This window comes from Thalassophryne amazonica, chromosome 7 (assembly GCF_902500255.1).
Source record: "Thalassophryne amazonica chromosome 7, fThaAma1.1, whole genome shotgun sequence".
In the NCBI taxonomy this organism is placed as follows: Eukaryota; Metazoa; Chordata; class Actinopteri; order Batrachoidiformes; family Batrachoididae; genus Thalassophryne; species Thalassophryne amazonica.
This window is the reverse complement of record NC_047109.1, coordinates 104,231,598-104,259,392: the sequence shown is the minus strand read 5'-3', so window position 1 is coordinate 104,259,392 and position 27,795 is coordinate 104,231,598. Positions and strand designations below refer to the sequence as shown.

The 27,795-nt window shown below is 40.0% G+C and overlaps 1 protein-coding gene across 1 annotated transcript; it reads right to left on the bottom strand.

The window, feature by feature from the left end:
• Positions 1-45: 45 nt before the first annotated feature.
• Positions 46-27,795, bottom strand: ice1 (KIAA0947-like (H. sapiens)). The gene is made up of 19 exons (XM_034175259.1): positions 27,601-27,795; positions 27,404-27,462; positions 25,542-25,653; positions 25,310-25,380; positions 17,625-17,662; positions 17,416-17,498; positions 16,961-17,037; positions 16,755-16,854; positions 16,499-16,535; positions 16,152-16,208; positions 12,480-12,563; positions 11,889-12,301; positions 8,737-11,319; positions 7,341-7,506; positions 4,696-4,856; positions 4,040-4,230; positions 1,765-1,865; positions 1,539-1,637; positions 46-827 (listed from the first exon to the last, which is right to left on the bottom strand). The coding sequence occupies exons 1-19, from the start codon at positions 27,688-27,690 to the stop codon at positions 649-651; spliced, it is 4,701 nt and encodes a 1,566-aa protein (XP_034031150.1). The 5' UTR covers positions 27,691-27,795; the 3' UTR covers positions 46-648.

Sequence of the window (27,795 nt, the reverse complement as noted above, 5' to 3'; positions counted from 1 at the left end):
TGAAATTGTAGAATGATGGTAAGAAGAAACATACAAATTCAATTTTATTAAATGTTTAAATTTTAATGTCAAAAATTAAATAACATCTGAAATAAACTGTACAAGGCATTTATTAAATACCTTATTTTTCCATCTATACAAATGTTGAAACCTTGTATTTACAAGCATGAATGAAAAACTGTAGCACCATAATTAAATCATGTACAAGTTTTACAATATTTTTAGAGTAACTACCCAAGTACAGGAAAAAGGGCAAGATGTTATTGCAGCTACATCTGTTATATGATTTGAGATGGACACAGCAAATTAATTAAAAGTTTGAGAAGAGAGTTTATACATTTATAAGAATAAAACATGCTGGAAATATCTGTTACAATATCAGAATCGACACATAATTACATATGTTCATTTCAGACAGAAATACATAAAAAGTGTTTTTAAACCACTTTTATGATCCTAAAGCTCAGTTGAACAACTACGAAATCCCTCAACCCTCACTATAAACAATTTAATACATTTAAAGAGGTGACTGAACCGCTGAACTATGACAACTAAACATAACTTAAAAACGTTTCATCTCTGAGGTATTTTGAGGCATTGGTATTTATTCTGTGATTTAACAAAAAGCAAAATATGCATAGTCAGGTTTCACTTCACTTGTCTACAGACAGACGCTAATTGGTTAAGGCAGCTTGTTACAGCAGGGGGAACAATGCAGGACGTTTCTCCTCGCCACCCTGCAAGGGCCTCCATGGCCTGTTTTGGGTTTGAAGGTGACAGGTCAAAAATGCAGTAGACGGCTGCTAACTGCACCTCCCACGGCACACCTGGGGTGACAAGGCATAACATGGTGAGATCACCTTCTGTCTCATGAGATCCATTTTACTTTATTCAACAAAATTATTCTGTATTGAGCAAGTTTCTTTTATATAATGGCTTAGTGGATCCTTGTCATTTGATTGGTGGCTTGTATGTCACGTGACATGGATTATTCATACCATTTGCCATTGTGTTTCATTGACCGTGCAATAGTTCTTTTTAGTGCACAATAGGAAATGTGCTATCGCGCATACTCCCACTACCGGGGGAGGTGTTTAGCTAAACATAGCGGAATCTGTTTTGCTGGCGGGCGACGATTTGAAGGAGCGAAATGACACACAAAACAATTCCACCATGCCGTTAGCTGTCTGGAGGCATAAAGAGCTGTTAAGATGAAAAGCTAGACAAATTTCTGATGCGATTTTTCACTGAAGTGAGGAAAGCAGACAGCAGTCTGCACACAAAGTCAGGGGATGGCATTACAGACTACTGAGAACAACTTTGGACTCCTATTTAAAGTTCATGTTGGACTGTTAAGCACCAGTGAGGAAGACCAAAATGTAAGTCCCTTTACTGTTGTTTATAAATTATTAAAATATCAAATGACAAGGATCTATTTTCGCCATTATATATAAACAATGAATGAGTTCAATGGTACGAATGTTTCATAAGGTCAAAGATGGAACATACTATTCAACAAGGCGAATATTATTTCATACCTTCAGTATGTCCATGACGACCAAAAGTGTTGATGACATTAGCAACAGTTATCACAGTGGGAATGCACCTCTCTTTTATTCCAATAACACCAAGACGTCCTAGTAAAAAAAAAGTAATTTAAAAAAATTACGGAAATGCTCACAAACTATTGAGTTAAACATTACTTATGTGCAAAAATCGAGTTGTGTGCAAAAATCAGTAAATATGGGAATAAAAACAACTAACCAATGAGTCGGAGGACAGTCGCAACAGTTACGTCAGAAATTGGGGCTTGTTGGTCTCGGGGCTGCGTGACCCAAGTGTTCATCAAAGGCCACAACTCTTTGCTGTTAAGCACAATGTACAAGTCAGCACAAGAAGTTTGGTTGTTTGAAAAACAAGGAATTATGTTAAACCAAGTGTAATTAGGAGAAGGAATAAACAGAAGGAAGGTATGAAGAAAGCAAAGACAGCTATAATACACAACAGAAGCAGGTACGCCCCCTGTGCAATATCACCGAAACGTCACATGATTCCAAATAACAGTGGCTTGCAAAAGTATTCAGCTCCTTGGTATTTCATGCATTTTAATCTGTTTATGGCATTTCAAATACAAAAAAGTAGATCAGGCTTCTCAATATAAAAATGTATAAAATTATCTTCCTTAGACTCAAACTGAAAGTAAATCTGTAAAACTTGATGTAAATCAATTAAAAAATATAAAAGCCAAGGTGATGGGTTGCATAAGTAATCAGCCACTTTGGTATAATACCTGTAAATAATCAGTTTAATTGCCAGTTTTCTTCAGGGATGTCAGGGAATGGATACATGTGTGGGCATTAAGCCCCTTATTTTCCCAGTAACTGCGCATGAACAGGACTTAACGGCTGAAGCTACCGCCAGCTGCTAAAAGTGCTAATGGCATTATTACACAATGTTAAATAAGATGAGAATTTCACTCAGTGTGAATATTGCAGCAGGGATGTCTTAGATGTTAGGACGTTTCACCACACAACAAGCCCTATTTTTCGAGATACTGGTCATTAAAATGCTCAAAACGACACACGCAGCCCTCCACATCAACTAGTGGCCACATCGACCTTTTTTGATTACTATTTTCTTACCCCCAATCCCCCTCAGTTTAGCTGTACTGCTTAATGTGTGTTGTATTTGTATTTTCTTTTGCACATTTTCACCTTTTCTTTGCCTTTAACCAAAATTTATATCGCAACCCTACATGTTTGCTTGATAAGATTACTAACCACAAGAGCTGCACTCACTTTCATATTTTTGGCTTCCCTCATCCTAATTAACCTGATTTTAAAGCTAGAACCCTAAATAGACCCAGTAATATCAAGCTTAGACATTATGTAAAAAAAGACATTGCTTCACATCCCACTTCTGTTATGCAGAAAAGTTAAATTAAGTAAAAATTAGTAAAACGTAGCCCCAGGGTAATACTGATTAAATCATGGACGGTTTAAAGTTTCCAATTCACCTAACCTGCATGTCTCTGGATGTGGGAGGAAACCAGACCACCTGGGGAGAATATGCAAACTCCACACAGAAAGGCCACAGGTGGGAATCAAACCCATGACCTTCTTGCTATGAGGCAACAGTGGTAACCACTAATCCACCGTACTGCCCCAAATTGTCATCATCATCATCATTGTTATTATAATAATAAGTAGTAGTAGTAGTAGTAGTATGAAGAATGTCTTCAAAAGTGGACCTTTAATGAAGGGGTGCTGTGGAGGGCAGCCCCCTGCCCCCACAATGCCCTCTTTCCGTGTGGATGTGCCCCTGGTTTGCAGTCCCTGAGCAGGAACAATCAAGAATTTGTGTATTTGTGTGAAAAGCTGACCTGACTGAAAGGTAAGAAGGTTTTATGAAAATATTTTATGTCATGCCGACCTCAGGAAGAGATTTTAAGCTTGTTTTGAGAAAAAAGTGTTAGTGTTTGTTGTTGTGTTGTGGGTCAGAAGCTGTGTTTTTAGTTTAACCACAGCGAGGACATTCACAGAGACACTCAGAGCAGACTTTGAAGGAATAGCAAAGTTAAAAAATTTGTTTGTAAAACTCCGCTCTTTGCTTGCTGTTGGTTGTCACTGTGCTGTGAGACACTCAAACACACACAGGAACAGACACAGGGACTCTCTGCCAGGAGGAAAACAACAAAAGAAAAACAGAAGTGTGATTCTAAAAATCCATTTTTGAATATTCTGAACGTGGTAATATTTATATCTTGCGTCCAGCCTTGATTTTTCATCAGGACGTCGTCAGGGCCTTTTGGTAGCCCAATTGACGGAAATCCATTGTAGCAACGGAGAACTTTAATCCCTGGAATAGGGAGGGAAGCCAGTAAGGGGACATACTCACGTTTTACACTGTATGATAGACTGAAAGAGCACAGGGAACAGTGAACATTTACGACACCTTCACAGCCGACATGACTGGAGAAGAGTGTTGGCATGTATGTAATATTTAACTAAAAAAGAAGCAGTCAAAGAAAATAACATACCCCAGGAGGTTTTCAAAAGTCCACTTCCACTTCTTGTGTGAACAAAGGAGTTCAAGTGCAAAGACACGCTCCCAGGCCTCATCCCCCAGGTCGTCTCCATAGCGGCTGCGTTTTGTGAACGCCAACCTTGACCCAGACCGGATCTCAGACAGTGTTTGGTAGATCAGCTGGTCAATGTCACGAGGAGGACTCTGCAGAAACATGGGCAGTTTTTAAATAAATCATTCTGTCTAATTTTAATTTAAGGCCATTCTGTTTTTTGTTTTACGAATGTACCAAATCAGCCACTCATAATGTTTCGGCTATCTTTGTGAGTTCTTTTTTTAAGCTTAATTATGGCCTCCTTCCCTTGCATCATCTCCTCTTTTGAGAGTTACACATCAAATGGAAATTCAACACTCCAGACCTTTTATCTCCTTTATACACCATCAAATAACAAGGAAACAGATAAATTAATTATGGCTTCTAAAAATAGAGCGACTGTGTATAAAAATGGCTGAAATTGTGAAATATTTTTGCTAAACCCCTTGAATCCAAGCTGACAGTCTACACTAAACCTATATCTTGATGGCTTCATTTCAAATCCACTGTGTTGATGAACAGAGGCAAAAAAATAAAAATGCTGTTGAAATACTGCATCATAATAAAATCCCTACCTTCTCCCAGCCAAGGTATGCTGAGAGGCAACTGAGGACGTCTTCTGCAGCTTTCAGTCTGGTGACAGCATGTATGGCCTGACAGAGACAGCTGCTGTGTGACAGAACACTGGGCCAAGATGATACCATAAATAAAATCAACTTGGCAGAATCAGGAAAATCTGCACAAAAAATACACAAGAGATTGAAAAATAACATTTATAAGTAATCTTAAAAGCTGCCAAAAGATGGGGCTGTTAAGAATGTTCAGACTGTATGTGAACATTCATCTGTATGTCAGTGTTCCAAAATAAAATGAGCATCACACTGAAAACAACTGAATTCTATGCAGAACTGGTGGAAAAAAAAAAAAAAAAAAATTGACAACCATGATATGTAAATACATAATTCTGAATATCTACAGAAATTGTGCTTGCTCTAGGGGTTGGTAAGGTTAGACCTTACATGTGTGAAGTGCCTTCAGGCAACTTTGTTGTGGTTAGGCGGTATATAAATGAAATAAATTAATTGAATTCAAAACACACACCAGCACTAAATGTACACTAGACAGTTACTAACATACAGCAAGATCTCAAACAACAAATAGAACTTGTGTTTCATGGTCAGTGTTCACATGACTTGAATTAACCAATGAATGATGGCTTTACTTCACAAACAGGAGCTGATTGGTTCCAGTTTATTTAAAGAGCATCCTGTGATATTCAGAGTCTGATAAGTCATAGTTTTCAATGCTGAAAGCTTCATTTCTGTTGTCTTGTTTCAGGATGGAACACGAGCAGGGCTTTAATTTCAGCATGGAACCAATTATTACCCATTGCAAAAAGCTTGATACAGTCAGAACACAAGATGTTCCCATCCCTCTGCTGCATCCAAATGGATCAAAAAACACAAAGCGACATAGATTCTTCTGTCATCACATACATACAACACGCACGCATGCACAGTGCATCTGCAAAGTATTCTCTTTTTCAACATTTTGTTATGTTACAGCCTTACTCCAAAATGGAGTAAATTAATATTTTCCCTCAAAATTCTACTCACAACACCCCATAATGACAACATGAAAAATGTTCATACCCTTTGCTCAATACTTTGTTGATGCACCCTTGGCAGCAATTACAGCCTCAAGTCTTATTGAATATGATGCCACAGGCTTGGTGCACCTATCTTTGGGTAGTTCTGCCCATTCCTCTTTGCACCACCTCTCAAGCTCTGTCAGGTTGGATGGGGAGTGTCGGTGCACAGCCAATTTCAGATCTCTCCAGAGATATTCAATTGGATTCAGGTCTGGGCTCTGGCTAGGCCACTCAAGGACATTCACAGAGTTGTCCTGAAGCCACTAAGTTGATATCTTGGCTGTGTGCTTAGGGCCATTGTCCTGCTGAAAGATGAACTGTCGCCCCAGTCTGAGGTCAAGAGCGCTCAAGAGCAAGTTTTCATCCAAGATGTCTCTGTACATTGCTGCATCCATCTTTCCCTCAATACTGACTAGTGTCCCAGTTACTGCTGCTGAAAATCATCCCCACAGCATGATGCTGCCATCACCATACTTCACTGTAGGAATGGTGCCTGGGTTCCTCCAAACACGATGCCTGGCGTTCACACCAAAGAGTTCAATCTTTGTCTCATCAGACCAGGGAATTTTGTTTCTCATAGTCTGAGAGTCCTTCAAGCATAGTTTTGCAAACTCCAGGTGGCCTGCCATGTACATCTTACTAAGGAGTGGCTTCCATCTAACCACTCTACCATACAGGCCTGATTGTTGGATTGCTGCAGAGATGGTTGTCCTTCTGGAAGGTTCTCCTCTCTCCACAGAGGAATACTGAAGCTCTGACAGAGTGACCATCGGGTTCTTGGTCACCTCCCTGACTAAGGTCCTTCTCCCCCGATCACTCAGTTTAGACGGGTGGCCAACTTTAGGAAGAGTCCTGTTGGATCCAATCTTTGACCATTTATGGATGATGAAGGCCACTGTGCTCATTGGGACCTTCAAAGCAGCAGAAATGTTTCTGTACCCTACCAGATTTGTGCATCAAGACAATCCTGTCTTGGGGGTCTACAGACAATACCTTTGACTTCATGCTTGGTTTGTGCTCTGACAGGCTCTGCCAGCTGTGGGACCTTATATGTAGACAGGTGTGTGTCTTTCCAAATCCTGTCCAATCAACTGAATTTACTCCAGTTGGACTCCAATTAAGCTGTAGAAACATGTCAAGGATGATCAGTGGAAACAGGATGCACCTCAGCTCAATTTTGAGCTTCATGGTAAAAGCTGTGAATACTTATATACATGTGATTTCCTTTTTTTTCTTTTTGATAAATTTGCAAAAATCTAAAAAAATAAAAATAAACTTTTTTCACATTGTCATTATGGGGTATTGTGTGTAGAACTTTGAGGGGAAAAAAAAAAGAATTTCACTGATTTTGTTATAAGGTTGTCACATAAGAAAATGTGGAAAAAGTGAAGCATTGTAAATACTTTCTGGATGCACTGTATATATGTGTGTCCTGTATGGACCACCCCTATATTAATGTACAAAGAAAGAAAGATTACAATGAGTGAAGTGAGTACACCACAGATGTGTAAAAGTTTTGCACCACAGATGTGTAAACGTTTTGGATAATTCAGGCATAAAATGAATCACCAGTCAGAATCATGTAGGCGAGAATATGGGCCTTCTCCCAATCTCTCTTCTGTCGACAGATCCCGGTATAGACACGACATAAGGCCTGTAGGTGATAATTGCTGAGAACCCTTTTCTCGGATTTCAGTTTTTTCGAGATGGCTGAAATCATATCGTCTGCATTAACCTGCAGACAAAAGAAACAAAAGCCGACATTCATGTTGTGTGAAGAAAAAAAAAAACAACAACCAAGCACTGCTTTGATAAGTGTGGAATATAATTCCCTTCAGTTCCTGAGATGATTCAATTTTATATTAACAAAAGTACCAGAGGCTCATTTCGTCCATCAGAAAATATAATTTGCTGCAACAGCATCATCATGTCACATCGTAGATCTCACTGAATTTGATCTTTTTGTCAAAACAGAAAAAAATGATTGGAAAGAAACACATGAAGCAATACAAAACATCTTTAACACACATTTGCTGCTAGATTTTAAAACCATGTGTTTAGGATACATCTCCCAGGAAGTCAAAGCTACAGAGGCAGATAGTTACTTCTACAAGGTGGATGATACAGGATGGACAAACCATAAATACCTGGACAGGTGTGACAACAGACATTTATAAGATGGTGAGGGTTACTTTGTCTGTGAACCTGAAGCCTTTGGGACCTGATCTTGTAAAAAATAACTAACTGAAGGAACATGTTTATGTATCCATCCCGACTTGTCTAAAGAAAACTGGCCATAAAACTGATGATTTACATGTGTTACACCAAAATAGGCCTTTACTTATGCAACCCATGATCTTGGTGTAGAGATCTGCTTTCAGTTTGAGTTTAAGGGGGATCATTTTAGAAATTTTAAAACAGAGAGGCCTGAATTTGTGTTCGAAATGGCATAAACAAATTAAGATATGTAAAAGCCTAAGGGGGTGAATAATTTTGCAAGGCACTGTAGAGTATATCTGGTACATACCGATACCTATTTGCCTTTTTTTTTTTATATATATATATATATATTTTTACATTGCCTCTTTTGCTTTTTCCATCTAACAGAAAATTAACATGGACAACTTTACACGTCTTGTGGTTGTCACTGCAGGAGAACTGGACAGAATCTGAGTGAGAATTATTTTATTTCAGTTAGCAACCAAAGTCTTAGCTCTGTTTATATTACAGTAATGTATGCACGTATGTTTATGCTCTCGGAGATAAAGACTGACTGCACTCCACAATCAGTATAGTTTCTGATGAAGTTTTAGAATATTCTTGCCAGTGATTGGCTCAATAAGCTTGGCAAGATGTTTTGTGGTTTCAGTAATAACAGTTAGGTGTCAAATAAATGTGTACTTTCCAAAATACGTTTCAAAAATAGACATTAAGAGGAACAAGCACAATAATGTTGTGTACTTACCAAGTTGGCTTGAAAGATATCTGAGATGACCTCCTTCTCTTCTTGTCTCAGGACAGGCTTTTTGGGCAGGTTACCAACATGCAGGTGGCTCCTGATCACAGGCAACAGGTCAAAACACGAGTTTCCAATTTTAGTCAAGGCATCATCTATTAGCGTTTGCCCTGTGGGCTTTCCATCTTCCACTAATTGAGGGGAAATCTCATTTTCAAGGTGCGCAGGTCTGGAAGTCCGAGGTGAGGCACTGTCCTCTCCACTGTTGGAGGAGGAGGAAGACATCGATCTCGGGGTGAGGTTTGGGAAGCAGCTTTCAAGCCTGAGACGTTTGCTGTTTTTTGGTTGGGGCAAGTTGGTAGCAGGCCTTTTCTCACATCTCATCTCCGTCTTCATGAAAGCTGTTGAAGTGGAACTGACTGTTTTAAAGCCAGACACCTGAGTGTCACTTGTTGTGGGTGATGTTCCGCTCTCTGATGAACACATGTTGAGACTGACGTTTCCTCTGAGAATGCTCAGAGTTCTTGCGCGGGCGGAGAGCTCTGGGTACATGGTGTCCAGAATCCTCATGGAATTCTCCTGAGATGGACTGGATGAAGAACAAGAGGCAGAATTACCAGCTGTTAAGGGCAGGCGGCCTGGAACGGGCACAGCGTGTTTGGGAGTGGCAGAGCCAAACTGAAGTGGAGATGAAGGGACTCCGTTTGGTGAGACTGGACTACTAACAGATGAGGAATTCAGCTTTTGCCTGTTGGATGTTACAGGAGACTGAACAGAAGTAGGAGAAGCCAATGTCTTCATGGGCGATGGAAAAGAGATTTTCTCAACTGCCTGCATTGGATTGATTGGCTTCACACCTTTTGGAGGTGTTGCCTTTAGGGGGGTCAGGGCAGGTGGAAGTGGTGGGCCCATTTTAGACCGGAGGTGACTAATGGACTCTGGTGGCTGAGCTCTACTTTCGGGAGACAAATGTGTTGCTGGGCTTCCTAGGGAGGCATCACTTGTCATGACTGCAAAGCTTTGCTTTTCAGAACATTCTTGACATGTATCTAAAGATTTATTTTGCCCATTAAAAGCGTTATCCTGACTAACGCTGGATGTAACACACAATTTTCCTGCCTTCATGAGCTTCCCAGAGTCATCTGAATCCATTCTGTCCTGTGGTGATTGACCGTTATTTGTTTTTTCCACATCACTGTGCTCCATTAAATCAGGCTCAGGCTGCTCAGTTTGTTCATGTGTTGCCATATTTTCACTGCTGACGTCTTTGCTCACATGATCTGATTGCTCCTGTGTTTTTAAAGATGGAAGCGTCACAGGCGGTAACAGACTCTGAGAATGCGTATTTTCCTTCACAGATTCACAGTCTAACGTCTCTGTCTCTTGGGAATCAGAAGGAGGAGGACCACGATGATCGGTTATGCTTTCACTGTTCACTGTCTCTATGTGATTGTGGCTTGTTGAGGGAGGCTCATCGCTTGCCCTCACAGATTTCTGGTGATCTTCATCTGCCTTCTTCAACAGTGAAGGCTTACAAGGGGATACAGATCCAGGATGACTTGCATCAAGGCTGCATTCTGAGGGCAAAGCCGTTTTATTTTCTGTGGCGGTTTCTTGTGGTTCAATCAAATTTGCCTTCTGATCAAGTTGAATGGATGTGCCATTTTCAGTGGACGCAACAGGGATGCTGCTGCTCACAGCTTCCTTTGACAAACAGGGGCTCCCTTGTTGCACGTTCAAACAACTTGCAATCTCCTCCTGGGATTTGAACAATGTGGTGTCTTGATTCTCCAGTCCCAAATCACAAGGTTCCTGATGTGTTATCCCCATTTCTGGACCACTTTCAGTACACGTACCTTTGCCATTTTGCAAAGAGTCATTGATTTTTGAGTCAGGAGTACTGGAATTATCCGGCGGTACAGCCGATGCTTCTTCAGAGACAACTGCAGAATTATTTTCTCTTAGTGATTCTCTACCATCAGGAGGTATTAATGTAACATCACTGTCATCACCAGGACATGCCACAGCATCCATTTCAATACTCGCTGTCAAATCCTCACCCGTCTCTCTCTGAGGAAGTTCTGATGATACTCTTGTTGGACTTTCTGTGTCATGTGGCGTTTCAGACGTGCTGTTGACACCACTATTTGGACTTGCACTGGGGGTCGGTTCTTGGCTCTCAGCAGTTGTTGAGGTTTTTTCACACAGACCCGTTATGTCTGATGCAGAAGACGACACTGTTGGTGTTAACTGTGGAACTGCTGGCTCCTGTTCAATCTTCTGCTTTTTTTGAAGATGAGTTTCTTCATCAATTCTGTGTCTTTTGTACTCCATCTCAGTAATGCCACTCAAGTTAATAGTTCCCAAATGTTGGGATTGTTTTCCATTTGAAAGTTGTTCCACCTCTCCTGATGCAATTTCTGGCAAGTCTGCACAGTCCTCTTTTGTGTGTTCAATGGATTTTGGATGACTGGATGCTGATGATGTGGTGAGTAATGACTCCTGTTGTTGAAAAGGAAGAAGACTGTGAGATGCTTTTGGGTGGTTTTCACCATCTATGCTCTCAGTCTCCATGGATTCCACAGTTTTCACCTGCAAGAAATGAGAATTCATGCATGTCATTTGTTGACAACTGATCAAAGGGTAGAGCCTAAGTGGTTCTACCCTTTTTTATTTTAGATATTTAGATGTACCTTAGTATACACTAGTGGAGTTCCACCGTAGATTTGGAATGCATAATAGAAGATGTACCTTACTGAATTTTCATGGCACTATGAGAACAACCAGGGTACCTTACAACTGCATTAACAGTGGTGTCCAAAGTATTCCAGAAAGGGCCAAGAGGGTGCAGGTTTTCTTTGCAGCCACTGACTCCAGCAGGTGATTTCACTGATGATCTCATTCCATCTGCTCAAAGTGATGTTAATCAGTGAAATCATGTGCTGGAGTCAGTGGCTGCAAAGAAAACCTGCACCCTCTTGGCCCTTTCTGGAATATTCTGGACACCACTGCATAAAAACCACGTATGCACCAAGCACAAAGAGTAAAAATGACTAGTCCATATGACCATGGAAGTAACCATGACATAATTGAAATGTGTGTAAAATTATCTTACACTTATGATTAGTAATAGGATTTATGTAAATTATATCGGCACTCACCAAGACTCGTAAAGGGGATAGACAGGGAGGCAACGGTTTATATAATTCCAATATTTCCTCGATGGATAATTCTGGACTAGCTGAGGGAGTGGATTTTTCCTCAGTGGATAATTCAGGATTATCTAAGGGAGTGGACGAGTTCTCGTTTTCCTGTTCTTTGGATGACTGCTTGTCCTTTTTGGGAGTGAATGTTTGCCTCTCACCACTGGGGCACACATGAGATGTTTGGTGCTTGGTGCCTTTCTCCCCATGTGAAGAAGTTTTTAACTTTGAAAAAGACAGTTTTGTTTGTGTGGGATGACGCATGGATTCAAGCGTCCTGTTAGTGGGAGACTGCGACGGGCTCGACTCAGTCAGACCAGAGTCCGAACTGATGGCTGGAGAGGTTGTTAGAACTTTCTTGGAACTGGTGACTGAAATGAGATGAAGAAAAAAAAAAAAAAAGATTAGAGGCATATTGATGTGAAAAAGATGAAAGAAATACCAAATTGTGACCAAAAAGTCCCACAAAATTGTAAATTCTACCAGCAATAAACCACTGATGCACTTTAAGAAGCTACAAGACTGCAGAGTAACCGAAGAATGCCTCACCAGGGAGGTGCAGCAGGATTGCTGCTTGCTGCTTTTCAGGTTGAACACAAGCCCACAAGGTTTCGAGTAACGTCCTGATCTTTTCTGTGAAAAACAAACATTTGTGTGATGGCAAAATATCTGGAAAATGTATCTAACATCACATTATTTGTAAGAAACCATAGTCATGTTTTAAAGATTATTAGCAAAAAGCCCCAGAGTGCTGTAATTACTGCTGACACATTTAGGTATCATGAGAGAAATCTTGCTCTCAAAAACAAACAAACAAACAAACAAACTACTTGCAGAAAGGTAAATACAGGGGTGTGAGCAGGGCACCTTCAGCAGAGTCCTAAATGAACTCAACTGGATTTTTCTGAACCTTAACATTGCGTTAAGAAGGGCACGAGAAGGAAAACATGCCAAATCAACACCGCAACCCCAAGCACACAGGAAAAAACCAAAACAAATGACTAACAGTGTGTTTACACATAGGCAAAACGCGTTATGAATGTCATATTTGTGTCATTCTTGGCACATTTGTGACATTCTTAATGTGACTTAATGCATTTGAATAGGTTTCTTAATAGTGCGTGATATTCGTGATTTTCATGGAGCATGTTTCTGGCTGTCAAAAAATTTTCCACGAATGTCACGCACCACCTTCATTTCGCCTCATGTCGTGGAAGTCGCAACTGAGCATGTCTGTTGATCAGTCTTGATTAGTGGTGATCCTTAATAGAGCGTGACAGCATTCTGCTCTGACGTGTGCACAATTAAACCCTGCTGCACCGCATTCAGTTTCATTGCTGCAGTATGGTGAAGGACAGTGACACCAAGTCAGCTAAAAGTCTCCTTCCAATGCTCATCAGCGCGCTCCTGCAGGTGTTCCACCTGCTGCTGTGCCTGATTTGGGAAAACGGGCGAGACGAGAGCTGCGTGGAGCCACACATCTGGCTCTCAGTCTCCTTCTCTTCTTTGCACCACTCCACGGCACAGAGCCCAACTAAGCATGCAGTCACAAAGTTCTTGTGCTGTGGATTTTGAGGAGCAAACTGGAGCGATCTGAATTGTTCAGAAACTGACAGTGGGATGAATATGGGGGTGTGTGTGGAGACAATTCGCCTCATTCACAACGTGACAGAACGTAATGATGCGCTGTTACGTGCGATAGTGCGCAACAATGTGGAACATTCTTGACCATGCGTAATGGTTCCTATAATTCTCCAGCAACACGTGCCATTAATTGTAACGCGTGGTAACAGGTTGCAGCAATTCCTGAGGACACCTGATGCCTCTGCCTCAAATCATCACATTCGTGATCAACGGCCAAGAATGTGTACTTCGTGGCATTTGTGACTTGCTGTCATTATGTGTAAACGCAGCATGAAACTGCAGTCATTAGGGATAGGAACCCTTTGAAATTTTTTCAATCCACTGGAATTGTTTGTCTTAAACATTATCGAGGTAATCAATGCCAGCATGGATTATTCTGACAGTTCTGTGTTGCCAGCTCATGTGCCATAGACTGCCACAGCAATAGACTGCTCCTTCCCAAGTGCAGGACCAACAGACTAAAAAACTCCTTTGTCCCTTAGACCATCAGACTGTACAACTCCTCACTCGAGGGGAAGGAGGAGTAACAGGAAGACAGAGGATGGGAAGGAGAGTAACAGTAGTAGACAGTAAACCAGTATTGATCAGTATGTCTGGTATTTATACTGTTTTTCTTTTTTACTTACACTTTTGATACTCTGTGTGCTTCTTACCCTGTCTGTATACAATGCTGCTGGAACCTCATTTTCTCTGATGGAGTCTTCCCAATGGCTCAAAGTTCTGTCTAATCTAATCATAGTTTCAGATTTACAGTCATGATGTCAAACTCTGCGTCTCTCAAACAGGAAACACAGCAGCACTGACACTGAAAATCTCTGTAGGTTTTCAATTTTCAACACAGCAACTCGATCAGCAATTATCAAGGGAATTAACAAAGAACTGGTGTGATTAAAAAGGCAGAATCAATAAAATAAAATCTTATCAATTATCCTCAATAGTCATAGGTGTTGCAGAGGGGGACTGAATGAAGTGGTCAAAAAGAACTTATCCAGCTTCTTGATGAAGTGGTCTAGAGAAGGTTGCTTTTTGCCAGAAGACACATCAGAGATCAAGCCTATGTACGATCTGTTTTGGTGAAAGAAAATTCTTCTCTGCTCCACTCCACTATGAAGTTCAGAGTGGTGATGCAAAATGCAAAACTTTGCACTATGCACAATTTCTCCAGTCGCAGCCACGGAAGCCTGTAATTTCTTTGGGGTTGCCTGGGTGTCTTTGTAGCTTTCCTCACTTATCTCCTATAGTTTTTGAGAAGTGTCTGCTCCAAACACATTTATTATAGTGTGCCAGACTGTTTATATTTCTTCATGACTGATGTAAATAAAGTTCAACACATAATCACTGTCTTGGAAATGTTCATGTATCCATCACTTGACTTGTCTGAAGAAGACTGGATGTAAAAGTGATTGTTTATATGTGTTCTACTAAAGGGGGCACTTACTTATTCACACCATAAGGGGAGGTGATGGTCTAGTTTTTAAGGTGTTGGGCTTGAGTCCAGAAGATCATGGGTTCAAATCCCCGCTTGACTGGAAAATCACTAAGGGCCCTTGGGCAAGGCCTTTAATCCCCTATTGCTCCCGGTGTGTAGTGAGTGCCTTGTATGGCAGCACCCTGACACTGGGGTGAATATGAGGCATAATTGTAAAGCGCTTTGAGCGTCTGATGCAGATGGAAAAGCGCTATATAAATGCAGTCCATTTACCATTTATTTTACCATTATTTTGGCTTTTAGATTTTTATTTCTTTTAATTCATGGTGTAGAGATTACTTTTCACTCTGAGTTTAAAAGGCAGAATTTCAGGAATTTTAATATAAAAAGCCTGAATTTTTTTTGATGTCCTAAAAATTTCAAACGTGTAAAAGCTCAAGGGGTTCACAAACATTCAAGCAGCACTGTATATACAAACTAACTGGCCATAATTCAATGGATGTTTTTTGTACCATTATTGCTTCATGTACCACTAATTAATGGTGTCACAGTGGCTTAGTGGTTAGCACTGATGCCTCACAGCAAGAAGGTCGTGGGATCACTTCCCGCCCTTTCTGTGTGGAGTTTGCATGTTCTCCCCATGTCTGTGTGGGTTTCCTCTGGGCATTCTGGTTTCCTCCCACAATCAAAAACATGCTTATTTAGGGTCTGTTCCTTTCTCTGCCCCTGACCAAGGCAGCGTCTCTACATCTGGAGTTGGTCCCCGGGCACCAGACCGTGGCTGCCCACAGCTCCTAGTGGTTGGATTGTGTCCAACTACAATTAGGATGGTTAAATGCAGATCACAAATTTCGTTGTATGTTTGAATATGTACAATGACAATAAAGTCTGTTATTATTATTATTGATGACTTAAAAAGAAGAAGAAAAAAGGAGCTTGCATGGGCTCTTTCACTGCTACTATGACATGGATCTTTACCAAGCTGAGCGACCAACTTTCACAGATCAATTTCTGAAGCTAAATTTAGGTGGAAAAAAAATCCTCACAAAGTGATCAGTAATGAAGGTTGTAAAAAAACGAATTTATCATTTAATGCATGTGATACGTTCATCCAATTAATGTTATACACAATAACATCCACGGCATACCTTTGTCCACTTTTGGCTCCTCGGGTGCACTTGCTTGAGTTGCTAAACTTCGACGTTCTGTGCAAAAACAAGTTCACATTGTGCTTCAGCTTGATGACATAGACACACTGTTGTCCTGTAATAACTGGTATGATACAACAACCCATCAAACTGACATTCTTTTAATGTATGTTTTATGAGGTTTTTTTGTTTAATTTGTGTGTGTAGCACTTTGAGATTTCTGTTTTAATGCAATGCACTTTATAAATTAAATGAATTATTATTTAACTTGTACAGTAAAGTGTGGCCTAGTTTTTGTTTCCTAAAAGGATGACTTGCTGCTGAAACAAATTTTAAAACATACTTACCTTTATTCTGTTCTCTCTCCAGTTTCGTTAGTTGTACCTGCAACGAAGAAAATGAATTTAAATCATCTCTGAAATCACAATTCTGCAATTTCACTGCAAACTGGAACCTCTATTGTCTGTAGGTGTGCGTGCGGGTGTGGATGGGTTTGTTTGTCTATATGTGGCCCTGCGATAGACTGGCATCCTGTCCAGGGTGTACCCTGCCTCGCGCTCTATGACTGCTCTGTGAAGCGGTTGAAGATGAGTGAGTGAGTACCTGAAGGTCATCAACGTTTCTCTCCAGTTGGCTCTTCTCCTTCATTAAATGGGATATTTGACCATCAAGAAGCTTAACTTTATGTTCAAGGCTGTTTTTTCTGTTGAGTGAGAACAGCACTTATTTAACTCTGTTTCACAAACACAATCGTGCACCAATCACTGATCTTGTGTCAAGTCACGGCTGCAATGTGAAAAGGATCTTACAAGCTTGTTTTCTTGGTGTTCTCCTCTATCAGTTTTTCAACTTGATCTGCTTGTGCCTGAGAGATTTTCAAAGAAGCCTGAGAAAAAGAAAAGCTGGACATTTTAACATGAGGTTCTATGGGAACTGGCATGCCTCAAGTGGCCATTCAAGGAACTGCAGGATTTGGCACTTGCACGTTGGCTTCCTTTTTCAATTTTAAATGTACCCTGAGTATAATGGCAACACTTGAATAACTCAAAAAATGAAGTAAAGATCCGCACAGCCGGTTAGCTCCCAAACAAATCTTTAATAACACCGAGGGTGACGTTTCGGGCCTAGCCCTTCATCAGACATGTCTGATGAAGGGCGGATCTTTACTTCATTTTTTGTGCTATTCGTCTGCTTCACCCTGCACGCCAATACAGACTCGGATGTGCATGTCATTTCATTACAATTTTAACACTTGAATAATTACCTGCGTTTTCAGCAAGTTGTTTTCTATCATCGCCTTTTCCCTCTTCAGCTGCGCATTTTCCAGGGCCTGTGTTTCTGTGAGTTCTGAACCCACACATAAAATAAGATACATTTAAAAATAATAATAACAAATCCATTTCTTGTAATCTTTTAGTCACAATAATAGGAAATTATTCTCTTATTTGCTGGCAACAGGCGAGTACAAAATACCTTTTATATCATTTAGCTGGTCCTCAAGCCTCTTATTCCTAACACATATGAAAAAAAAATCACAATTAACATTTAACATAAACATATCATTATGGAAAGTGGGGAAAAAGAAGATGATATTTTTCTATATTTGGGCTTTTACACCTTTTAAGCTTTTTATGTCACTGGAAAAATGTGTAATTCTACACAAAAGGACTTTCTTCCAAGAAAAGCAATCAAATCTAGTCTAGAATCTCCAATGTGCCTTCTGGGAAATAGTAACTGAAATTTCAAGTTCAGGAGGGTTTTTTTGGGGGGGTTCTCTGTAACAGCTTCATGGTTTCCCTCTGCAAAATTTCTCTAATCATAACAGAAGCCAACTCCTTCAGAGTCTTGGTGGCTTCCCTCACCAGTCTCCTTCTTGCACAGTCACTCAGTTTTTGTGAACTGCCTACTACAGACAGAGTTAACATACCAAGTCACATGACCTAATTAAGCGGAAGGAGCACACAACCGGCTCCACACTGAGTGTCTGTTTGAATGTGTGTTGAACGTGGAGACTTCAACCTCCAAACCACTTTTTAAATTTTGTTAATAGGCCAAGTATAACTTGAATTATGATTCGTAATATATGCAAGTTTTTTGGGGGGGATAATATTATCATATTCGCTGTGCATTTTGCAGAGAAAACGACTCATTTTCTCCTTTCAGCTAGACGAGTGAGAGGGCTAGAATGAAACAGGACTCCCTCAACTGCAGCAGGAGTGTTACCATTGGTGGAAAAAACAGAAGCTAACCAATCACATTCACCAACTCCACGTGGGTTTGATGACATCGCACAGACCCCACGTGGGTGAGTCTGTGTGTGTGTGCATTTTGCGAACAGGACTTTTCTTCTGTGTGTGTCTGTCTGTGACAGGAAAGAAGTAAAAAACAAAAATACATGAATTTTTCTTTATCACTGGTGTAAAATATATTACCAACTAAACAATGATCCCCAATCCACATAATTTGCTTGCTGAGAAGAAAATTGTGGTTTTGTGTGGAGCGAAAAGCAGACAAAAACAGTTTTGAAAGTTGTGATATTTGCCGTACTTGGAGTGTGTTTTAGTATGTGTGGTGGAGTGTTTTACCGTGTGCAGTTAGTGTGTGGTATAGTTTTTTGATTTATTTAGTGCGTCAAAATAATCAGGCGTCTTGGAACAGCGCGTAAAGTCTCTCTTTTTGTTGAACTGCATGAAGACAATCGAATTGCGAAGCGTGTCATCAGAGTCTGAACCAGAGCGTAATCAATCTGATGATGAAGTGGACTTTATTGTTCTGGTCGAGACGAACGAGAGCAGGTGGATTCACTGATCAGTGTGCACAGATCAGCTCAATGGATCAGACCGCGTGCCTCTCCTTCCTTCTGCTCCAGCGCCGAGTCTTGGAGCACAGCAGAATGCAAACACATACACTGTCCCAGCACTAAGCAGGCTCCAGGAGCGGAGAACACAGGAGTTCAGGTCGACACTTTCCTCCCCCCCAAAGTCCAAAACACCTTATTCTATTTTTTTTTTTTTGGCCACTAACACAACCAGGACAGTCTGTACCATTATCATATACCTATAAATGATACGCCAATATGATTGGATAAAACACTAAAGAATAAATAGCAACACCGCTCAGCATCACCGCGATTGCTCTCACTGCCTCCGATGCGCTTACTGAGTCTGCGGGCTCGGTAAGCGCCGCAGCGGGCCACTCACACCGCCCCCCCTGTCTGCTGTGCCGAGCTGCATGCAGCAACAGGTCCAGAGACTACGCTCGCTGTTTTGATGCGCAGCGCCCACTGCATGGTCCCGGTAACCGCAGTCGCAGAGCTCCGTGGCCATGACTTGGATTCTTTGCGGGTCCTGCATCCGTACCCCCGGAGGCAGTGAGCGAAGGGAGAGCACGCGCATTGTCTTCTGCGTGCATTTATCATTTATAGGTATATGATAAAATCGTTATCGTTGTTTTACCAATGAATATGGCTTTATACACCCTTAAGAAAACCATAGACCCTTCGGCCAAAAACCATACACCCTTCGACCTTCAGCCTCAGGGTGTATGGTTTTCTGAAGGGTGTATAAAGCCATATTCATTGGTGAACAACTTGATAACTGATAATACCAATAAAAATGCTACAAAAACAAGGAATTAGGGAAAAATACACATGGATATTGAGGTGGAATATCTGTACAAGCTACAAGCTTCTGATGTGCATTGAACAGGAATTATTTTTCTGAGTGACACAACTATAATTTGTGTGGCATCTTATTGCATGTACAGTTGTATGCAAAAGTTTGGGCACCCCTGATCATTTTCATGATTTTCCTTTATAAATCATTGGTTGTCTGGATCGGAAATTTCAGTGAAACATATCATATAGCAGTCGAACTCACTGATATTTGAGAAGTGAAATGAAGTTTCTAGTATTTACAGAAAGTGTGCAATAATTATTTAAACAAAATTAGGCAGGTGCATAAATTTGGGCACCCTTGTCATTTTATTGATTTGAATACATTTAGCACTAATTACTGGAACACAAAATTGGTTTGGTAAACTCATTGACCCTTGACCTCTTTACACAGGTGAATCCAATCATGAGTAGGGATGGGTATTGATAAGATTTTATTGATATCGATGCCATTATCGATTCCGCTTAGTGATCCGATTCCTTATCGATTCCTACTGTGAATTTTCTGTGTACTAAAAGTAGGCTTTACAGGTTTTTTTATGTCAACAACATTTTAAATTGGTCACTGTATCCTTGATCTCTGGACATAAATAAAAATAAATAAAATCTGTAGTATTTGTCAAAAGCATTGGACAAATGCAAGATTTGGACAAGCCAGCTTCATTTTGGAATAAGGTGCTGTGGACTGATGAAACTAAAATTTATTTGCAAGAAATGAAATAACTAAAAGTTATTTGGACATAAGAAGGGGTGGTATGCATGGCTGAAAAAGAACACAGCATTCCAAGAAAAATGCTTGCTACCTACAGTAAAATCTGGAGGTGGTTCCATCATGCTCTGTGGCTGTGTAGCCAGTGCAGGTACTGGGAATCTTGTTAAAGTTGAGGGTCACATGGATTCCAGTCAATATCAGCAGATTCTTGAGAACAACGTTCATGAATCAGTGACAAAGTTGAAGTTGCGCTGGGGCTGGATCTTTCAACAAGACAACGACCCTAAACACTGCTCAAAATCTACTAAGGCATTCCAGTTCAACAATTACAACATTGTGGAATGGCCATCTCAGTCCCCAGACCTGAATATTATTGAAAATCTATGGTGTGATTTTAAGAGGGCTGTCCATGCTCAGAAACCAACAACCCTGAGATGTTTTGTGAAGAAGAATGGTCCAAAATACCTTCAACCAGAATCCAGACTCACACTGGAAGCTATGGGAAGCATTTAGACGCTGTTATTTCTGCAAAAGGAGGATCTACTAAATATTGATGTATTTTTTCTGTTGGGGTGCCCAAATTTATGCACCTGCCTAATTTTGTTTAAAGAATTATTGCACAGTTTCTGTAAATCCTATAAACTTCATTTCACTTCTCAAATATCACTGTGTTTGTCTGCCATATGATATATTTAACTGAAATTGCTGATCCAAACAACCAATGATTTATAAAGGAAAATCATGGAAATCATCAGGGGAGCCCAAACTTTTACATACAACTGTAAATAGCCACAAATAACACCTGAAGCATTTCCTCCATTTTAATGTGAACTGTTGTATATAACTTTGTTTATGCTACATTTTACATATATTTTTGAAGTTTACAATTTATATTTACATTTGAAGTTATGAAAATGGTTCATTAAAAATATTTCTGGTTTTCACAGTAAAAAACTAACTTTTTTCTGATTCGAATTTTATGTTTTGGGGTGAATATTAAGTCACTGTTTTAATGCAGTATGTCAGAATGAAAGAAAAGCTAAAGTCACACAGGTATGGTTGTGCTGAAAAAAAATGACACTAAACAAGGTAAACAGTTTTTTTAAGGTAAATTATGAAGGTAAAACCAACAGTAGTCAAAAACGCCCAAAATAGCCAAGACTCCAGATGGTTAATGATGGATTTAAGGACAAGGTCAAGGTTTACTTTATTGTCCCAAGGGAAATTTGTCTTGAGCTTGCAATGCCATAATTAAAAAGTAAAACCACACACAATCATGCAACAACCACATAATATACCATTACATAAATAAAACAAATCACAGGAAACAGTCAGATAAAATGAGATAATCTTCAGTGAGGCCCCTCAATGTCCGGTAATGCGTCTGTAGGTATTATCTAGATTTATTCAACAGAGCAATAGACAAAGGAACAAAGGATTTTTTAAATCTATTGCTCTTATACCTGACAGCCCGATACCTTCTCCCTGATGGCAAGAGCTCATATTCACTGAAAAGCGTGTGGGAAGGCTCCTTAAGAATATTTTTAGCTTGCACCAGGACCAAGGTTTCAAAAATAGTTTTTAAAGAAGGATACGCTCTCTTGCCAATAATTTTCATGGCTTATCGAACTAGTTTCTCAATTTTGGATTTGCTCTGGACAGTAAGAGAGCCGAACCAAGCTACCATGCCATATCTTATTAGGCTCTCCAGCACAGCATTATAAAAGGAAGCCAATATTGTTGAACTCACACCAAACAATCTGAGTCTTCTTAAAAAATTAAGCCTCTGGGACAATTTGCAGCATAAAAAATCCACATGCGCATTCCACTTGAGAAAACAGTCCACATAGACACCAAGATATTTAAAAGACTACCTCCAATAATGACCGGGTCATGGAACAGGAGCCCTTTGGGGTCAAAGACCATCTCTTTAGTTTTTACAACATTAAGAGTCAAGTGGTGCCTCACACACCATGAATGAAAAGAGTCTATTTCATCCATGTATATGGACGGACTCTCACCTGATGTCAGCAAACTCATAATGATTGTGTCATCAGAGAATTTCAAAATTTTGTTGTAATCTGACTGTTCACTCCTACACTCATTTGTATACAATGAAAAAAGAATAGGAGAACTTACAGCTCCTTGGGGCACTCCAGTGCTACATGTTTTGGCTTCAGATAAAGAATTATTTACCCTCACCTGCTGTGACCTATTTGTTAAAAAGAATAAAACCACTTTAGAAGAAAAGGGCTAACATTTAGGTCAATTAATTTCTGCATAAGTAAGTAAGGATGAACTGTGTCAAAAGCTGATGTAAAGTCAGCAAATAGAACACGTGCATAAGCATCTGGCTTTTCTAGATGTTTACAGATCATATGCAACATGCTAACAATGGCATCAGTCGTGCCAATACCCTCTTTATATGCAAACTGAAAATGATCCAGGTGAGGAGACACTTCTGATTTCAACCTGTTCACCATAATTTTCTCGAAACATTTCATGACAATACTTGTCAAGGCCACAGGTCTATAATCTTTGTGGCTGGACAAGAAATCTTTGGTATAGGTATGATAATTGACTTTTTCCAGAATTGTGGAACTAAACAACTTGTGGCAGACATCTGAAAAATAGGGCAAAAGGCCTTAGCTAGCTGCGCTGCACAGTTTTTGAGAAGAAAGGCTGACAGACCATCTGGACCAGCAGCTTTTTTACTGGAGACTTTGCTAAAAATAGCTTGAGGCTCATGTAAATCAATGTCAAAACTTTTAATATCCATGTCCACCATTAAATCAAAAGCAAAGTTCATGTCATTCTCAACATCAAACCTCAGAAAAAAATCATTTAAACTGTTAGCAAATTCCTCATCATTCACAGTTATCAAGTGCTGTTTGTTTGTGTTCATGCCTATAATCCTCTTCATTGAGCCCCAAAGTTTTTTTATTGTCCATGGTGCTCAGGCTCCTTTCCAAGCATTCACGCTCCTTTTCTCTTGCATTTTTAAGCACAACATTTAGTTCCTTTTGGGCTACAGCTGCTGCTATTCTATCCTTGTTTTTAAAAGCCAGTCGCTTTTTGTTTATGCTGTTTTTTACTTCACTAGTTACATAAGACTTATTATTAGCAAAGTGTGTAATTTGTTTCTTTGATACAACAATGTCCACACAAAAATTTATATAGTCTGTAATAGTTTCTGTGGCTTCATTTAACTCCAACTTGTGCAAAATGCTCCAGTCCGTGCAAGAAAAACATGCTTTCAGTGTCTCCACACTGTCCTCAGTCCACACCAGCACAGATTTGTGCTGTGGCTTTGATGATTTAAGCACAGTTTTATATGTGGGCATTAGCTGGACAGTGGCATGATCTGAGTTTGCAAGTGGAGGAAGTGCCTTTGCTCTATAAGCACTTTTTATATTTCCAAAACATTTGTCCAAAACTTTGTCCTTCCGAGTGCCACATTTAACGTACTGATAAAAACCAGGCAAAGCCTGCTCCAGGTGGCAGTGATTAAAATCACCCAGAATAAAGACAGCGGCTGCAGGGGTATGTTGAAGCTGATTCTGTACGCACTCAGACAACCGATTTGCAGCTCTTTTTACGTTCCCATCAGGCGGAACATAAGCTGCTAAGATTAAGATGTTACCAAATTCCCGGGGTAAATAAAACGGACGCAGGGACAAACAAAGCAGTTCCAAGTCCTGGTCACATGACCGTTCACAGACAGTGTACTGTTTGCACCATTCACTCTTAATATAGACACAGAGCCCCCCTCCTCTGGTCTTTCCCGATGATGCAGTCCTGTCTGCGCGCACACAAAAAAAGCCATCGATGTCAACTAAATTGTCTGGAATTTCTGGCTTTAACCATGTCTCTGTTAGCACAATAGCGCATGACTCCCTGTACTCGTGACAGTAACGACAGTTTAGATGCAGCTCATCAATCTTACCGGACAATGACCGCACATTACTTAAAATCATAGAGGGGAGCGGTGGTTTATTCCCTCTCCTCCGAAGCCGCTGCCGGACACCCCCCGTTTACCTCTCTTTCGCTGTTTCTTCAAACCGGCAGCAGGTTTGCACATTACCTCCGCTGGTAAGCCACTTGGGGGCGAGGTGCCTTTGTACCGAAAATCCAGCCAAAACTCTCTCGAGTAGATTTACTGTCGGGCGTAGTTTGATGTTGTTGAGAGTGCCGATGGAAAGCTCTTGCAAGTGGCTTCGCTCACTGCCCAGAGTAGCAGAAACAGCAGCAGCAGCAGGTGCAGCCTCATGACTCCACCGGTGGTTTGGAGCTTCCCCATTCGAACCGGCTACAATAATCCACCACAACCTTGTAAAATTACTCAGAAGACACCAACTGTTTCCCGTAGCAAGCACACAATTCCTCACAACCACCTTCAAATAAGCTAAAATGTAAAAAAAAAAAAATTAAATTTAAATCCCAATACATATACAGTCACTTGAAAATGTTCATGTATCCATTTCTTTAGTTATCTAATGAAAACTTTCAATTTCATTATGTTATAATTCAGGGTGTCTTTACATATGAAACCCATTATGTTGGCTTTGGTATTTTTTTTTTATTTAATTCAGAACATGTTGTAGATATTGCCTTTGGTGTGTGAGTGTAAAAGGTGATTATTTTTGCAATTTTAATACAGAGATATCAGAATTAGTATTCTATTTTTAATAGCATAAAGGAATTAAAAAGTGTAAAAGCCCAAGGTTAGTCTTCCTACATCCAAAGTATGTATAATCACCAGCGCAAACTTACTCTGCAGATGTCTTACTGAGATCCTGCTTCAACTTATCCATCTGTTGTGACATTTGTTCATAGGCCTGACTCTAGAAAAGAAAAAAAATGCATATATGGCAAAGGGGAGAATTAAATTCCAGGAAAAGCAAGTGATGTAACATGCAATAAAATAGAGTACAGGCCATATGGGAAATTAAATTCAAAGGTTTATGAACAGAATAAAGAATATCCTTTAAATGTGTTGCCATACCTTCTTTTTATCCAGTTCTGCTCGCAGTAACTCTTCATCAGCTGCTTTTGTCTGCAAACTAATTAACTGAATCTGCAGCTCTTCTAGCTGCTGTTGAAGTCTGATGGCATCACTGGACAAAAAACACATTCGACATATAAATACAAGTTTAATGCTGTGTAACTTAACACAAAAGCACCGTAGGCTCTGATGTCAGACTTTGAAACACTGAAAATTTTGTAATTGTGTGTCTTGGTATGTTATGGGTGTTGTGCATGTTAAAAGATGCCAACATGGGACAAAATAGGAGGTTGACTGGTCTTCATTTATATCCATCAGAACATAAAGTTTCACAGTCGAATATGCAGTGACTGACTTGTATTTTTATCTACAAAATTCTGCATCATCCTGCTAGCACAGTGGTAAAGATTCCATCTGATAATCAGAGTGTTTGTAAATTGCAGGTTTGAATCCCCTGAGTGGCATTTATTTTTTAATTAAGCAGTGTTATTTAACTGTGGGGTTGTGTATTGCGTCCCCTTTTATTTATTATTTATATCAACCCAGTGATATTCACTAATTATTACAGCTGGTTTTTATTTTATTTTTCTCCACATCAGTGGCGCGATGTGGTGCATCACATCCCAGCTGCTCGCATGACACTGTCGCATGCACGAAACCATTGCAGCAGGATCACTCACGCCCGCCCGTCGGCTCGATGTTTTCGTGGTTCGCTCATACAAGCTGTTCTGCCGTGATTCGCCCTGATCTGTGATTATTCGTACTATGTGTGAAGGGGCCCTAAGCATCAGCTGCGATCATCTATCTCAGCAACAGACATCTGAAACTTTAGTACAACAATAATTTCCACATAAATTCAGCATTATTTCATAATAAAAGACGGTAGACCGATCACAGCGCTACAGCAGCTGCACGGCAGACGTGTGACGTGCAGCTTTGTCTACGTCATTTCAGCGTGTCAGTAGCGAAATGAGGTGATTATTTCCACGTTTCTGCTTAAAACAGCCTCGTTCTGCTTAAAACTGACTTTAGAATGATTTAAGAGGCTTTACCTTGTCATCTGATGGTTAATAATCACATTATTCCTTTTGATCGCTTTGGTTGAAGAAAGTCCGTCTCAGAATTGCTGCTGTGGTCCCAAACAACGCATGGGCAATGAAGGCAGGGCGGAGGGCATTCATGGATGTAAATATAGAGGGATGCGGTACTTCTTAACCAAGTTTGAACCCAGAAGATGTACCTGGAGTTTTTATTAACTCACTATTCATTAACTCACTAAAAAATAATAATACTAATATCGACTGATTTATCGGCTATCGGCAAATCAGCCGATTTATCGATTATCTGCATTTTTTTCATCCAAATATCGTTATCGGCATCGCCTCAAAAAATCCATATCGGTTGGGCTCTAGTAGATTTCAATACTTTTATATTTGTTTATGTTTATTGAGGTGAGATACCGCTTACAAACCTCAAAGGGTTTTAAATATCACCTGCACAATCTGGTTATTTTTTTAATTTAGTGCAAGAATGTACAAAACATAAATATGTATAGTGGACATTAAAATACATGGATAACACAATACAAATTATTATTCAATATATTTGTTGTTGTTTATTATCTGCTGTCATCAAGAGGGCCACACTGGAAATAAGTACTTTGTGTTACTTCTATATGAGTTTTTACCAAATTGTTGGAAACAGATGACCTGCTTTGGCGACTCCTAACGGCAGCAACCGAAATAGACAAAAATCAATCACTTGTGGTCCGTTTCTGTCTTTGTTGTTCTTGCTGCTCTGATTTTTGCATATAAATAAATAAATCTCAGCTCAAAGTAAAGGAAGGATTTGTTTCTACTCACTCCGAAACGGTGATCTTCTGTTTCAGAGCCACAAGCGACGCGCCGTACTCCGTCAGACTCTGACAGAACACAAGGAAAACAAAAACAAAGGACAAACAAAGTGAAACCGGTTGGTATTCTTTAAGGGAAAAATCCAAAGTTGACATTTTAAAAGCAGCTATGTTTAACTGAATTTGTGATTTAACCGTGACAGTTACCTGGTGTAAAACAGAGCAATTCTGACACTTTCCAACAATCGCGTCGGCTGCGATCGGTACAGCGTTGGACTGATTCTCTCCAGGCATCATGACAACATCAGACAAATGCCACCGTGAAGCATAAAAATCCTGATTTGTTTTAAGCACACAAATTGTTGAACAGCTCCGCAGTATTTTCCACTCAGGCTCAAAACA

Excerpts from the sequence above, each read along its gene's own strand:
- ice1 (XM_034175259.1), bottom strand. The coding sequence starts at position 27,690 with ATGATGCCTGGAGAGAATCAGTCCAACGCTGTACCGATCGCAGCCGAC. Across the intron at positions 27,463-27,600 it reads ATTGCTCTGTTTTACACCAG|AGTCTGACGGAGTACGGCGC; the intron begins GTAACTGTCACG and ends GTGTTCTGTCAG. Across the intron at positions 12,302-12,479 it reads AATCCTGCTGCACCTCCCTG|TCACCAGTTCCAAGAAAGTT; the intron begins GTGAGGCATTCT and ends ATCTCATTTCAG.